General features: G+C 34.1%; 1 protein-coding gene and 1 long non-coding RNA gene across 6 annotated transcripts in view; one reads left to right on the top strand and one right to left on the bottom strand.

The window, feature by feature from the left end:
* Positions 1–14,208, top strand: part of LOC106620796 (nitric oxide synthase) — a 263,001-nt gene extending 248,793 nt beyond the window's left edge. For 2 of the 3 annotated variants that reach the window (XM_070106373.1, XM_070106375.1), the window contains 5 exons: positions 2,455–2,629; positions 2,733–3,875; positions 5,232–5,356; positions 6,591–6,657; positions 10,465–14,208. In XM_070106373.1, the coding sequence (XP_069962474.1) occupies positions 2,455–2,629; positions 2,733–3,875; positions 5,232–5,356; positions 6,591–6,657; positions 10,465–10,572 (1,618 nt within the window). In that variant the 3' untranslated portion in view covers positions 10,573–14,208. The remainder of the gene's footprint in view (positions 1–2,454; positions 2,630–2,732; positions 3,876–5,231; positions 5,357–6,590; positions 6,658–10,464) is intronic. The other variant, XM_070106374.1, reaches the window with a different exon arrangement.
* On the bottom strand, positions 509–1,956 carry LOC118683874 (uncharacterized). Of its 3 annotated transcripts, none has more exons than XR_011395117.1 (3): positions 1,758–1,956; positions 1,515–1,697; positions 509–936 (listed from the first exon to the last, which is right to left on the bottom strand). It is a non-coding gene; the product is annotated as an uncharacterized lncRNA (long non-coding RNA). The 3 variants fall into 3 exon arrangements; XR_011395115.1 differs by having other exon boundaries at positions 1,515–1,679; XR_011395116.1 differs by lacking the exon at positions 1,515–1,697.
* Positions 14,209–14,920: the final 712 nt, after the last annotated feature.

Here is a 14,920-nt window from a genome sequence, read left to right as displayed (position 1 = left end):
AAAGCTAGATGGAATATTAGGTGTTCAAAATTACGGTGTATGAACAACTAAAGACACACTAAGCTACAAATGTGAAACCACAGCTTCAAGCAATCCGATCGACATACATAAGTGATTTGCAGAATCTTGAAGAATTATCACTATTTACTGCACCTTCTCGCTCCCTAACGTCACCCAAATGTAGCACTGTGTTTTTCCGAACCAGATTCAAAAACAATCCTTCGAAAATTCACGTAGATGGTCAAACCAAGAATCACAATAATTGTGATACGATCTAAAAAGACATTAATTACAATTTAAAATCGTTTACGAAGTATAATAAGAAATTTGTTGAACAAATGGAAGAAAAAACATAACTAGAAAGACAAAAACTAAAGTTTGAACAATTAAAACATGAGTATGAAATCAAAAGCGAAATGGAGAAAAAAAAAAAAGAATTTCCGAACTTAAAATTAGGGAAAAAATGTTAAATGTTAATATTCCTTATAGAAATAAATCGAATACCATATAATCTTTTGTTACTTTTTTGTCATTAATCAGATTAATTTCCTTTGCATAGTTACGAACACAAGCTTATTTTAAATCGGTCTCGAATTGTTTGCGCCATTCGCGAAAACTCGTCTTGTTCCATGTTGGGTATCGCTAAATTATATCGATGTTCGTCAATTTCAATACCTGTTCGTACTTCAACGTTGTATGCAAGGCAATTGGTATGCAGGGCACAACAAGCGTTCAAAATTCTAATAACTTTTGGTACATAGTGAAGCTCTCTTTCAGCAAGCAGGCATCGAAAAAGCCTTATCAAAATTCCAAACACACGCTCGATTATTGATCTTGCTTATGTAAATTTTTCATTATACAAACTTTCCAGTGAATTTTCGTCTACATTACGGTAAAGTGCAGGAAGCCATGGCTCCAATGGAAGTTCAGGATCACCTTAAAAAGAGAATATAATGAGTATATAAAAACTCGTGATAACCCATATGTTTGTGAATATAAAACGTTAAGTATATAACCAATAAGTATTAGGTAATTTATAAATACAAGTACAAGTTGTATGCATAAAATCAGGGACCAATTATCCATAAATATTTATCTTCATTTTGGTAGTTGGATAGCATATATTGTCGTTCGTTTGAAAGGCTCCATACGTGGGTATCATGCGGCGTTCCACAATAGACTCAGAAATATAATCATAAAGTAAAATAAACAGGTATGAATAAAAACTCGTAATATAAACTGACTACCATAGCATTGATGCTATGCTTTAGCTTTCGATTAAAAAAGATATGTTCATCTTTTACTGGTCTAACCATCTGGATGTGAGTTCCATCAACAGCACCTATTATTCCTGGTAATCCACTATTTGAGTAGAAATACTTTTTAGCTTCACGCTTTTCTTGTGAGTTCATTTCAAATTTTATATGTTTCGGACACAATGTTTTTTCAATCGCACTCAATACTTCTGCAATATATTTAGATGTAGTGGATTGTGCTAACCCTGTAGTGCTAACCCTGCAAACCGGTCTTGCCCTATTTGATGCTGATAGCCTCCGTGGCCAAGGAATTTTAAAGTAGCAGCAAGTTTTACAGCTGGACTTACTGCCGTGGATCGTATAGACACGGTTAGTTCCTGATTTATACTTGTTAAGACGGAATCAAATGCTTCCATGGATAGCCTAAAGTTTTGTATGAAGCTGTAGTCCCAAATGCAAAAGCAGTTTATAATCGAAATATATATGCACTTAACAAATTACCTATTTTGTGATTATGCCATAATATTAAATTAATGTCTTAAAGATCTTCTCGCAATCTTTTCCTCAACAATTTCTCCGTCCTCCACCCATAATTCAACGGAATCAATTCTTTTGAAATGTACACTTATTTAATTTTATTTTGATATTTAGCATTCGTAAATTTTGTCACAGGGTGGTACAACTTTCGGATAAATATAAGCCTAATGCGAAATTTGTACAGAATGCTGAAACATATTCCAGTCGAAAAATTAATTAGAATAAATTTTCGATTCGAGTTACAGAATAGGGCCTCTGGGCCGCAGTGACTCACTCGAAAGTTACTACATTTTCGTATTCATTTAGTGCCGACTGGCACTGGCTAGCATTTACTTAGCTTTGGTAAACATTATTTTTTTGTTAGTTCGGTAGAAAAAGAGTTTTGAGTCGAAGTACATCTGTAATTTTTATAACTATGTACTTATGTTGTAGTAATTTTAATTGGTGTTGTTTTCGTGTGGTTCCGGAGTTAAATTTTTTGGTCACCCCTGATGTTTAGCGTAAGCCCAACATACACCAAATTTTTGTACAGTCGGTTCTCCTTTTCACGTGATAATGGACAAAGGTTTTGTACGCGCAATTTTGTAATAAAGATACTTTGAAATACAAATTATAAAACATATTCACACATATTTACATATGCTCAATATTTACATTTCAGATTTGCGGTATTTGCATTGGGTTCTTCCGCTTATCCCAATTTTTGCGCCTTTGGCCAATATGTTGACAATGTACTCGGTGAGTTAGGCGGTGAAAGATTGCTAAAGATAGCATATGGTGATGAAATGTGCGGACAGGAACAAACTTTCCGTAAATGGGCACCTGAGGTATTCAAAGTAAGTCATTATAAACTTTATATTAGGAATTTCTAAATTACTTACATATGTATTATGAACTTCAAAACTACAACTTGGAACAAATTTTTTAATTCATTTAAAGCTCGCTTGTGAGACGTTCTGTTTAGATCCAGAGGAGAGTTTGTCGGATGCCTCATTGGCTTTACAAAATGAATCATTGACCGTAAATACCGTGCGTTTGGTTCCCTCGAAGCCTCGTGGTTCTTTGGAGGAGTTGTTATCCAAATTTCATAACAAAAAAGTTTATTGTTGTCCTATTAAAGAAGCCCCAATTAATCTTACCAATATTGGAAATGGCGAAAGGACTACTATTCTTCTGAAGATTAGTGTGCCCGGATTGGAATATGAACCAGGCGATCATGTTGGAATATTTCCAGCAAATCGGGAAGATATTGTTGATGGCATTTTAAAACGACTCACTGGTGTAGAAAATACGGAGGAGGTCTTGCAACTGCAATTGCTTAAAGAGAAGCATACATCGAATGGCATTTTCAAATTATGGGAATCCCATGATAAGGTGCCACCAGATTCAGTTCGTAATTTATTGTTGCGTTTCTTCGATATAACCACACCACCAACGCGTCAAATGCTCACTCTTCTCGCTGGATTTTGCGATGACAATCAGGACAAGGAGCGTTTGCAATTGTTGGCTACTGATTCTTCGGCATATGAAGACTGGCGACACTGGCGCTTGCCACATTTACTGGAAGTTATGGAGGAATTCCCTTCCTGTAAACCACCTGCAACGCTGGTGTTGGTTAACTTAATGCCGCTGCAAGCTCGATTTTACTCGATTTCCTCTTCGCCACGAAAAGTCAACAATGAAATACATTTAACGGTGGCCATCGTTCGATACCGGTCAGAGGATGGTAGTGGTGACGAGCGTTATGGCGTTTGTTCAAATTATCTAGCCGGCCTAAATAATACTGACAAATTACATATGTTTGTGCGTAGTGCACCTAGCTTTCATTTACCTCCCAATCACGAACGCCCTATTATTTTGATTGGGCCAGGTACTGGCATAGCACCATTCCGCTCTTTTTGGCAGGAATTCGAAATGTTGCGTGAGCTTAATGCGGATGTACCGCTGCCTAAGGTTTGGCTCTTCTTCGGGTGTCGCAATCGAGAGGTTGATCTGTATTCGAACGAAAAAGATCAGTTGGTGCGTGAAAACATATTAAATCGCGTTTTCCTGGCTCTTTCACGTGAGTCTAACATACCGAAGGTAAGACCAAAATAATGACTTTTCTCCTATTAAGTTTATTTTTATAACAACAGAGAGTATAACAGTTTTGTTCACATAGCGATTGTTAAGTCCGAGTGACTGTCTTTCTGTTCGTCCTTGCGAGGCTCTTCTTAGATATCTTGATGAAACTTGGTGTACAAGTTCGTTGGCGTTCATGAAATGTGAAAGTATAGTTTGGTACAGAGAAGGACAGTAGCGAGATCATCTGTTGGTCAAAAATTGAGCACGCCCCAGCCTCCCAATAAGTTAAATGAACATGTCTTATATACCACTTAAGCTGTATCAACTACTTGTAAATTTGCTCAGAAAAAATATTTTAGGCACTTGCTTTGACATTGGGAAAATGGGTGATGGGACGATTGCCCCGCCCACTTCTCATATAATGATTATGGTCAAAACTACTAAAAATGCGATAACTCACTTAATTGTCGAAATCGCACCACAAATTTTCAAGCCGAATATGACTTTTTACCGAAAATATAGCTCAATTTGTGAGATATACCATAGTATTGAAATTTCGAGCGAATCTTTATATGATAACAGTTTGCCTTATGACTTAAATCGATAAAATCGGGTGAATACTTCCTCTAGACCCCCATCTAATATCAGAACCTTTAAACATCCGGTTGATTTTATGCCTTATATATATTTGTCAATATGTAAGGTACATATCTTTATGAAACTCGAACGGCTTTCTTCATAGTGGCAGAAAGTGGATAAATCTGTAAATTCGGTTTATATAGCTTCAGTGGTTTGGGAGATATGTGTATGAACAATAAATGTTTTAGGGGGTGGGAATACATCTGGTTTTCAGATATTATCAAACCGCAAGTGCCCCTCCCTCATAAGATTCGTTGTAACAAATTACAGTTTTGTATCTTAATTTCGTCTTAGTTATGGTACTTTACAGGTTTTCGATTAAAGGTGTTTTGTGGGCGCGGCAGTGATACAATTTCACTCATCTACAATACCGTACTTATTATGTTGCTAAGGAAACCAATCTTGTTAAAGATGTCTTAATTTTTACTCAAGTTTGTAACTCAAGTTACAGCTTGCATGGACAGACAGACGACGGACTCATCTCGTTGTCCTGGTCATTTATTTGTACAAAACTGCATATGTATATCGATTGGTTTTAGGTGATACAAACAACCGTTAGGTAAACAAAACTATTATACTCTGTAGTAACATGTTGCGAGAGTATACAAATATCTCATCTCTCATTTCGATCAAAGTGTATCCATTCCTTACCTGTTCGGCGTTTATTGTTTCTACTCTTACGCTTAACAACACCGATCGCATTATTGAATTAAACTTCGCATATCTTTGATATAGACTTACGTTCAGGACCTGATTGAAAAGGAATTCGATTCACTTTACAAGCTGATTGTCGAGGAGCAAGGTCACATTTACGTTTGTGGCGACGTCACAATGGCCGAGCATGTTTACCAGACAATCAGGTAAATGCGAAAAAAACAAAACGAGCGTCAAGTGCTCAAAAGATGGATTGTTCGAACTTTTTGGTTGCAGTTGAAAACACGATTAATCACAGACTAAACCTAGTTCCTATAAACAAAATTGTATGTTTGTATTGACGTCAACACACTGTTTTTATGCCATACCGTTATATGACAAATACATAGCTTGTAGGCACCCACAAGGGACTTTCAATTGACTGCTCCCTGATGTATTGCTGGTTTTCTAACTAACGACCTACTCCAGGAACTACTTCAGTACCAGTAATACAGTACAAATAATAGATTAAAAAATAATTGGATTAACATATATTAACATAACAACTAATTTTGTTTGTTTCGTTATCCCAAATACGGGATAAAAAATTTTTTTTGGAAAATTTGGATTAAAAAATAAAAATTTAATTTTTAATTAAAACATCGGGATTAACAAATAAAAAATTAATTTTTAATCCCAAATTTTTGAATTAAAAACTTCGTAACCCCTTTTTTAATTTAACCCGCTTCTAATTAAAATCGCAAGTTAACATGTTGACATGTAGATTTATGTTCAATTGAATTCACACAATAAAGGAGTTACCTAAAAATAGTAAACAAGACCACCTTCAATTCTAAGCTTCAGCATTACTTATACTTTAAATACGGCTGCATATGTACATACTATGTGCTTACTGCAATAAACATATCAATTGACACAGAATATTACACATAAATAGAGCTGCCACAGCGGTTACCACAGACTTGGAGAGTTGTTGACTTTGGTTAATCCTTGACACATTTCATGTACGCTTTGCCTCAGCGAGGGTATATAATACTTAATTTTTCCAAGCACGTAATTTTTTAGCTTTTAAGTGAACATGTATTGTACCTTAGGGTGTTTGTCAATTCCCAAGTTGATTTTTTTTTGCAAACGCCACTAGAAGTTTTAGTTTTTGCTCTAGAAAACGTATCCAACTCAAACAAACTCTTTATTTTCAATTTAAACCATCAAATGTAGTGACGCTTAGTAATTCAGTAACTAAGCATTCATACAATCCATTTGAAAAATAACGGGCACCCAAAAATAACTGTACATACGTTCATACGAGTGCATTTATATTATATTTTGACATACATTCACACACACAAGGACACATTTGTTTGTAACATTTTTACAACAATTTTCACACCTTTCATATGTAGTTTTCATCTGGCATTTCTGAAATTCTCATTTTTGCAGGAAGTGCATTGCCGTAAAAGAGCAAAAAACTGAAACGGAAGTTGAGACATTTATGCTCACATTGCGGGTAAGTCAAAAGCAAGTATGCATGCAAGGACGTAAATGTGAAATGCTTTCAATCGTGCAGTACGTGAATGTGCCTTGGAACTAAAACAAGTACATATGTATGAGCTATGTTTGAATTAGAGGTAAATATGAGCTGGTGTGAATGTACGAATTTCGTATTACGTGGCATTGCTGTTCTTTAGTGTAATTTAGCTGGTGGGTATTTTGTCGACCGAAGTGCGTAGTTTCCAAAAATTCATCTGTTTTGAATTGTTCGCGCATATGTATATGCATATGTACGCGCATACATAGCACATGCAGAAATGTACGGTTTTATCTGCGAGTACTTTAAATTGTTCTGTTGCCCTACTATTCCACAACAGTATGCCAACAAAATAAAAACTTTTCACATTGTGTGTAAATATTTACGGTTGTGAACCTACTACCCACAATAAAGTTGATATAAATAGAGCACGGCACTGATAATAAGTTTAAAATGTGAAGATGAAAAATGTACTTAAATTGAGAATAGAGTAAAAAAACAAAAAAAAATATCACGGGTTTAGATCGGTTAATTTGTATGGTAGCAATGATACAGGGTTCCGATCTGAACAATTTCTTCGGAAATTGTACTGATAAATAGTAATTTCAAATTTGCTTAAGCTATCTTGTCAAATTAAAAAGTTTTCAATACAAGGACATGATTTTGATCATACAGTTTGTATGGTAGCTATATGCTATAGCGGCTACGACAAATGAACAGCTTCTTTGGGAGAAAAGTACGTATGCAAAATTCTCAGATCGATATCTCAAAAATTGAGGGACTAGTTTGCGTATAAACGGACAGACGGGCGGACGGATAGACACATAGACAGATAGACACGGCTAAATCGACTCAGTTTGTCATGCTGATCATTTATAAATCTATTTATAGTGTCTCCGACGTTTCCTCTTGGGTGTTACGAACATCGTGACTAACTTAATATACCCTGTTCAGGGTATAATTAAGATATTCTCTGAAACTTCGTAGATATTGTAACTCTGGTTAAACAAATTTAGGAAATTGGAAGTAGTCTCGACCCAAAAAAGATTTTATTTGGGCATCTAACTATAGCAGTAGTCAACCAAACTATCTGGACAAATTTCTTTTAGCACCTTATCATGTTGTGTAAAAAAGGGTCGTATTATACGGGGTGGGTGGGCGTTATGGTGAAAACTGGCCAAACAGATTTTTCATAAGAAATTCTTCAAGTAAAATATGAATGGCATTAGCAAGTTCACGCTTAGACAAACTTGGATCTTCACTAACAATATGAACTTGCTCAATGATTTCTGGTGTGGTTGCGGTGTTTGGTCATTTTTCGCGTGGATCACCTTCAAGCCTAGTACGACTACGTTTAAATTTACCGGTTCAACGGTGCATTTTGAAGCTGAGGACTCCTTATATACTTCTAACAATTTTTAATAAATTTCCTTTACATTTAAACCTTTCAAAACAAAGATTCTAATCACTGCGCGATATTAAATTTTTTCCAATTAAAAAAAAATACTCTGTCACGTCAATTTCAAATGGCTTGTTAACAAACCATTAATTGACAGAATGACTTGTAACTTTGCATGTGTTCTCACGACAGATGCACCAACTTAAAAAAATTTTGAGCTAGTAGTGCGTTTTCTCTTGGTGAGAGCAAAAACTTTGCAACCAACCTGTATTTGCCCGGCATTGCTCTATTTGTATTGTGTCTCAACTAAGTGATATTGTATGCATAAATCATTTTTACATAGTGCTCTTGAAAAAGGTTCAAAAACTGTTGATACATGTACTAATAAAGCTATAAGAAGAACCCTTGGTTGTATCACCAAACAGAAGTCTCTTTGGCCACAGTATGATTTGCAAAGGTATTTCGACTTTCAGCTGCCAATATACCTCGGTACCGCTAACGATTCGCTCTTGCCTATTATGGCTTCCACTTTGAAATTGTCGATCATAAAGAGCTGATTCCAAAAAAAATCACCAAAACATAATAAAAGTATTCTACACTACTAAAATGCAAAAATAACACGGCCATCTTTTTACAGACCAATGGAGGAGGTTTTTTGGTACCCTTACAAAATATTTGAAATATTGTTAATATAGTTATAAAGCACAAATTCGGGTTTCGTGCAAAATATGGCACTGTTATCAAATAAATAGAGCTGCTATCGAAATCCGAATGGCATTCGAGCACAGAGAGTACTGTTTGGCAATATTCCTTGCTGTTGCCTTGATAAGGTGTGTTATGAAAATATAGGGCAACGTTCGAGAGTAACCGAACATTTTAAAGACATGCGGAAATACTCTTAGGTGTTGGCAAAACTTATAATAAACATTTATGTAAGGGTTAAGATCTGGTGACACCGAACATTTTCGCAATATGTCGGTGTAATATTTTCAGGTGTTGACAAAATTTAATCCATACTTAACAATACATATAATATTATATTATAAATGTTAATGTAAATTTTTGTTATGCTTTCATACCCAAACCACTTAACCGAATATTATAAAACTTTGTACACAAATGTACTTAATTTCATCAAAATGTCACACATTTTGGCAAACCGTTTATTAATGTCATGTGGAAAGTGCTATATCAGGCTTAAAATTAGCTAGAAATTCGGAAATTACTATTTACCCACATTGGTATTAAATTAACTTTTGGCATTATTCAAGTCTACTCGATATTTCTTTCTACCCACTGAGAAGACTCACACAGTGACCGACATATTCGGTATAAAGTCTTAATAAAATAACGAAAATCCAAAAATATATGACATATGTATGTACAATTAAAGTTAATTTGGTTGATATTAATATAAATATCCGTATAAAATGGTCGGATGCACCCGAACTGTGAAGGCCTACATTACTTGTTAGATGGTAATTTGATACATATTGATAAGTTTATATGTATATAATATTAGCTTTACCCGCATTGAATCTCTTAATTATATATCAAAAATCATATATGTATGATACAAGGTGCGTTCAAAAATAAACAGTAAAAAAGTAACAAAGTAAACTCTAGAGGCGCCATCTATACAATATGTCGACTAGTGCGTTTGAATCTGCTATCCTTTATCGACTTCCAGTAAAAATTTCATGACATTTCATCTATTGGAAGTCAAGTTATTGCGTTTTAAGTTTTGCAAATTGCTCAGAATTCAACATTCGAAGGACATCATTGCAAAATATTATTATTAATAGCATTTTCTTTCCTCGATGAAAATGGTGCCTCATTATATGGTAACATTATATAAATGTTCTATTTACATGACAAAATAACAAAAAAATGCCAATCAACTCTTTCGCAATATCCATTATTGAGCTTAACAAAATTAACCGATTCATTATAATTAGTAGAAAAACTTGATGAAAGAAAAGTACTATCATAAACGAAAAATAAAAATCGCCTGGGCTACTTCCACTCTTGCACTTTTTTCTGGTTAGAAGGCAACATTTTGAGAAAAGAACACACAACTTTGACAGCCCGGGTATAGGGCAGAATTAATGCAACATTTTTGTGAGGAAAGAAAACGCTATAAGTACATATCCTATGGGCTTTCTAATATCATTGGGAATATGTGTACAAAGTTTCAAGACGATCGGTTAAATGGTTTCGGCGAGAAAGGTTAACAAACAAACTTGCATTCACATTTATAATATTAGTATGGATTAGTATGGAGATATGTTCATGTTGGCTGCGTGTGGTATGTTTGATCTTTAGTAATTAGTAAGTATATTAGTGCAAAATGCTTTAAAAAAATGTGTATATTATATTCTTTAAAGGATGCAAATCGTTATCACGAGGATATTTTCGGAATCACGCTACGCACCGCGGAAATACATACGAAGTCTAGGGCAACAGCACGTATACGCATGGCATCACAGCCATAGATGGAAAATATATACAAATACGCAGGCGCAAGGCCATACTAATAATTTATTGCCGTAAAGTTTAGTTTAATTTTTTAAGCATACTGTTTATTCATATATGTACATCTGTTAAGCCGTACTAGAAGACAAACAAAACCTTTTTCAAATTTGAATGGGCCATAGAATTGCTCGAGAAGATGCTATGAAACTTAAAATAATTAATTATATAAACCTTATATTCAAAAAATATGTAAAACAAATCAAAACCCTATAACTAAAATAAAGTACTCTCACTAATGCATACAGTTACATTAATTGGTAACTATCTCGAATAAATTACCATATTTTTATTAATAGTGCATTACAACACGTCGTTCGTTATATATGAGTAGAAACACATCATCCCCCCCCCCCATTTTCCACTTGATTATCGAATTTGAATATGAGTATTTTTTCATAAAGCAGTCACCATGAACAAGTAGTCTCCCGCTCAGTTTTTTTTTAATTTTAGTTTTAACAACAATTTTTTTTAATTTAAAAGTTTTACTACTTTTAGTTAAAAAATTAATATATATTTAAAAAACTATTGGTGACTTTTTAAAGAAATTTTGAAGAGTTAGAGTTTAATACTTGAACTTTGAAGACATAAGTATGAATTAAAATTTTTTTTTCATATTGTTTATTAACTTTTAAGTTAACAAATAAAAATTTTAATGACTTTTCCATCAAAATATATAATGAATAGATAGATAATAGAATAAATGCCCTGAAGTCAACAATCCTGAGAAGTGAAATGATGTGATCGAAAATGAGGAAGAAAAAGATCCTACTCTTCAATGCAAACCGGTAGATAACAAATTAAACATTGATAAGTTTAATAAATTATTAAAGAAAATTGGTGGAACTCCAATCAATCAATCCAAATCAAGAGATTCTAAAGTGATGTAGAATGTTACAAAGTTGTGAGTAAATTTACAGATAATATTAGGTCAAGTGAAAGTTCGTTCGGTTTTTTTTTTTTGATTTTTCAAAAAATGATAACTTTGTGTACATTTGTCCGATTTAAGTCAAATATGCGCCGTTTTGTTCGTAAACTTGCCAACGAGATGCCAACTTCATTATACCCCTCTCGTAGAAGGCTGCGTCCGTATTGGCAAAAAACTCGAAGAGCCAATTTTCACAGGCCTCTCTTGAGGCCAACTTCTCACCATTAAGCGCGTTCGCCATGGACAGGAAAATATGATAATCACTTGATGACAGGTCCGGACTATAAGGTGGGTCACCAAAGACGTGTGTGGCCTGGAGCTGTCCTGATGGAACACAATTCGGCCTCTGTTGATCAAAGATGGCCTCTTTTGGATGAGTTCTGCCTTCAAGCGGTGCAGTTGTTGGCAGTAGAGGGTTTGGCCATAGGGGAGCAGCTCGTAGTAGATGATTCCTTTCCAATCCCACCAAACACACAGCAAAACCTTCCTGGCCACCGTCTGGGCCGCTACCCCTAGCTTTAACCACGACCGTTTGTACTCGATGTTGTCCCATTTTTCATCGCCAGTCACAATCCGCTTCAGAAACGGGTAGATTTCGTTGCGATTCAGCAGCGATTCGCAGATGGAAATTCGGTTCATCATGTTTTTTTGCATTAGTTCATGTGGCACCCAAACATCAAGCTTCTTTTTGAATCCAAGGTTATGCAAATGGATCCAAACGATTTTCTGGCTTATTTTTAGTTCCTCAGAAATTAAATAAGTGCTCACGTGACGGTCTGTTTCCACTATTTCCATGATTTTATCGCAATTTTCGACGACAGGCCTCCCGACGCGTGGTGCATCTTTGACATCGAAATTACCGGAACGGAACCTAGCAAACCACTTTTGTGCTACACGTTCGTTTACAGTATCGGGCCCATAAACTAAATTAATTTTTCAGCCGCTTTGACTGCTTTTCGCCTTGATCGAAGAAAAATTGTAAAATATAGCGAATTTTCTCTTTGCTGGTGTCCATCTTTGACGGGCGCGAACTTTTAGCGCGAATAAACACGTTTTCAGCGCCGTATTGTATGATATGATGCGAGACGTAGTAACACTAGTACTATGGCCATCTCTTAGATAAAAATCGAACGAACTTAACCCAATATTAATAATATAAATAATGAAATTGATCCAAAAGAGCTTTTACTCAATAACTTTAAATCTGATAAAACTAGTAGAGCTGCTAAAATTCAGGGTTTGACTACGCTTCCTACAGATTGGTCGATTAAAATGATAAGGAGAGAGTTTAAAGTTTCAAACGAATAGAAACAACTCTAAACAATGTAACCCTCGATAGTATTGAAGCGTTTTTTCTATCCGATGATGATGAAAAGAGCATGTGATGGTTTGGCAGGAAGTTTTAAAATCAAGCATTTCGTGCAAGTCTTCAACGGAGAAGCGATACGCACATAACCAATGCAACTTCATTATTTGAATGGGGTAAGAATAAATTTAAAATAAATAAACTTTAGTTTTTGCTCTCAAGAAGATCATGACTCCCATGGGAAGAAGTTTAAATTACGTTATGACCGATGTGTAACCATTAAAAATACACGCCAATATTAACATTACAAAACTCTTAATAATACATGATTCGAGTGCAAAGTTTTCGCCAAAGACATTAAAATCGGTACCAATAAAGTTTAAAAAAAATTGAGATAAAGCAATACATATAAGTTATAAGAATTAATTTAAAAATTATTTAACTTCTTTGTTTTTTATTTATGAAAAAATATTTCATTTATTATCTGTCAATTGTTATTATATTAAATTAATCATAAAATAACGACATTTTTAATTAAAACATTAAGTATTATTCCTTCTTTATAATTACTAAGTAAATCTGAAGATAAGTCAATGACGCGCGGCAGCGCGCTTTACCGGCAGCGATTTCGTTACTTTCATGTTTATTGCAAAATATTGAAAAAAAACTAATTTTCTGAGGGAGAAGTCATTAAAATTTTCCTTTGTTAACATAAAAGTTGCTAAACAATATGAAAAAAAAAAATTTTTAATTCAAACATATTTTCTCAAAGTTCAAGTATTGAACTTTAACTCTTCAAAATTTCAATTCAATTCAATTCAAAAATCACCAATAGTTTCTTAATTATTAATTTTTTGACTAAGGGTAGTAAGAGTTTTCAATTAAAAAAAAATTGTTGTTAAAATTTAAATTTAAAAAAACTGAGCGGGAGATTACTTGTTCATGGTGACTAGTTTATGAAAAAATACTTACATTCAAACACGATGATCAAGTGGAAAATGGGGGATCCACTTGACGTGAATCACATTCATTTTAAATACATAAAAAACTAACTACAACTTGTACTAAACACTAATACCACACTGTTACAAAATGTAAAATATTTAAGATATTTAGTTTCAATTTTAGAGCAATAAGCATTATTTAAACGCATTCTATATCAAATAAATTCTTATTAAACTGTTAGTACCTTTGCACAAATGTAAGGAAAATAGTAAACACAATGACATACTGTTATCTATATTTATCTATTAATTACAGCATACTTATACTTAAAATATTGTATTTATTAGTTACAAGTATTTTACAAACGTTTGAGTAATATGTTGTGTCCTCCAAATGATAATAAATGTTGCAATACTTGTATGTGTTTGCACTTTCATCTTCATGTTGCCATTTAGTAATCACTTCTGCAGTTGGAGATATTTACTATAATTAATTCATTACTTTAAAATCATGATAATCGTAGGGAAGTAGTGTACATTAACTTTTTCTGATCATAATTTAGGTTAGCAATGAGTTAAAAGTACATACTTCATATGCGTACAACCGCTAGGTGGGTATGTATGGTATTTACCGAATTTTGCAATGTTAACCAAATACCAACACTATTTTATTGCTCTCATTCAGTTTGCAATACAATCGGAATCGAAATACCTTTGTGCTAGTGTAGGTGCATTTCTGATCAGTTTGGATTTATATATAATATATACATATGTACGTAGCTCTGATTAAAAAATGGACGTGGTTTTTGATACAGAAACTGAACGATCGGAATTAAGTGCATGTATGGATGTCCAAGGCAACGGTGCAAGCGGAAAAAATTGTTCAGATCGAATTGTTATATCTTACCATAGTCATTAAACTTACCGATCAAAATCAAGTTCTTGTAAGGAATATTTTATATTTGTAAAATGTATTATAGCTTTGCTGCAACCGAAGTGCACCTATTTTTCAGGAGAACATAGCACAAAAGCTTTAAAAAGTAGTTAACTCGAAATTAAATTGAGGACAGGATTATGTATTTCATAGTTCGATTTCGGCAGAATACAGATTTCCGTTGCCACAATTAAACTGA

Source organism: Bactrocera oleae, chromosome 3, assembly GCF_042242935.1.
Source record: "Bactrocera oleae isolate idBacOlea1 chromosome 3, idBacOlea1, whole genome shotgun sequence".
Classification (NCBI taxonomy): domain Eukaryota; kingdom Metazoa; phylum Arthropoda; class Insecta; order Diptera; family Tephritidae; genus Bactrocera; species Bactrocera oleae.
This window is presented reverse-complemented; position numbering and strand designations above follow the sequence as displayed.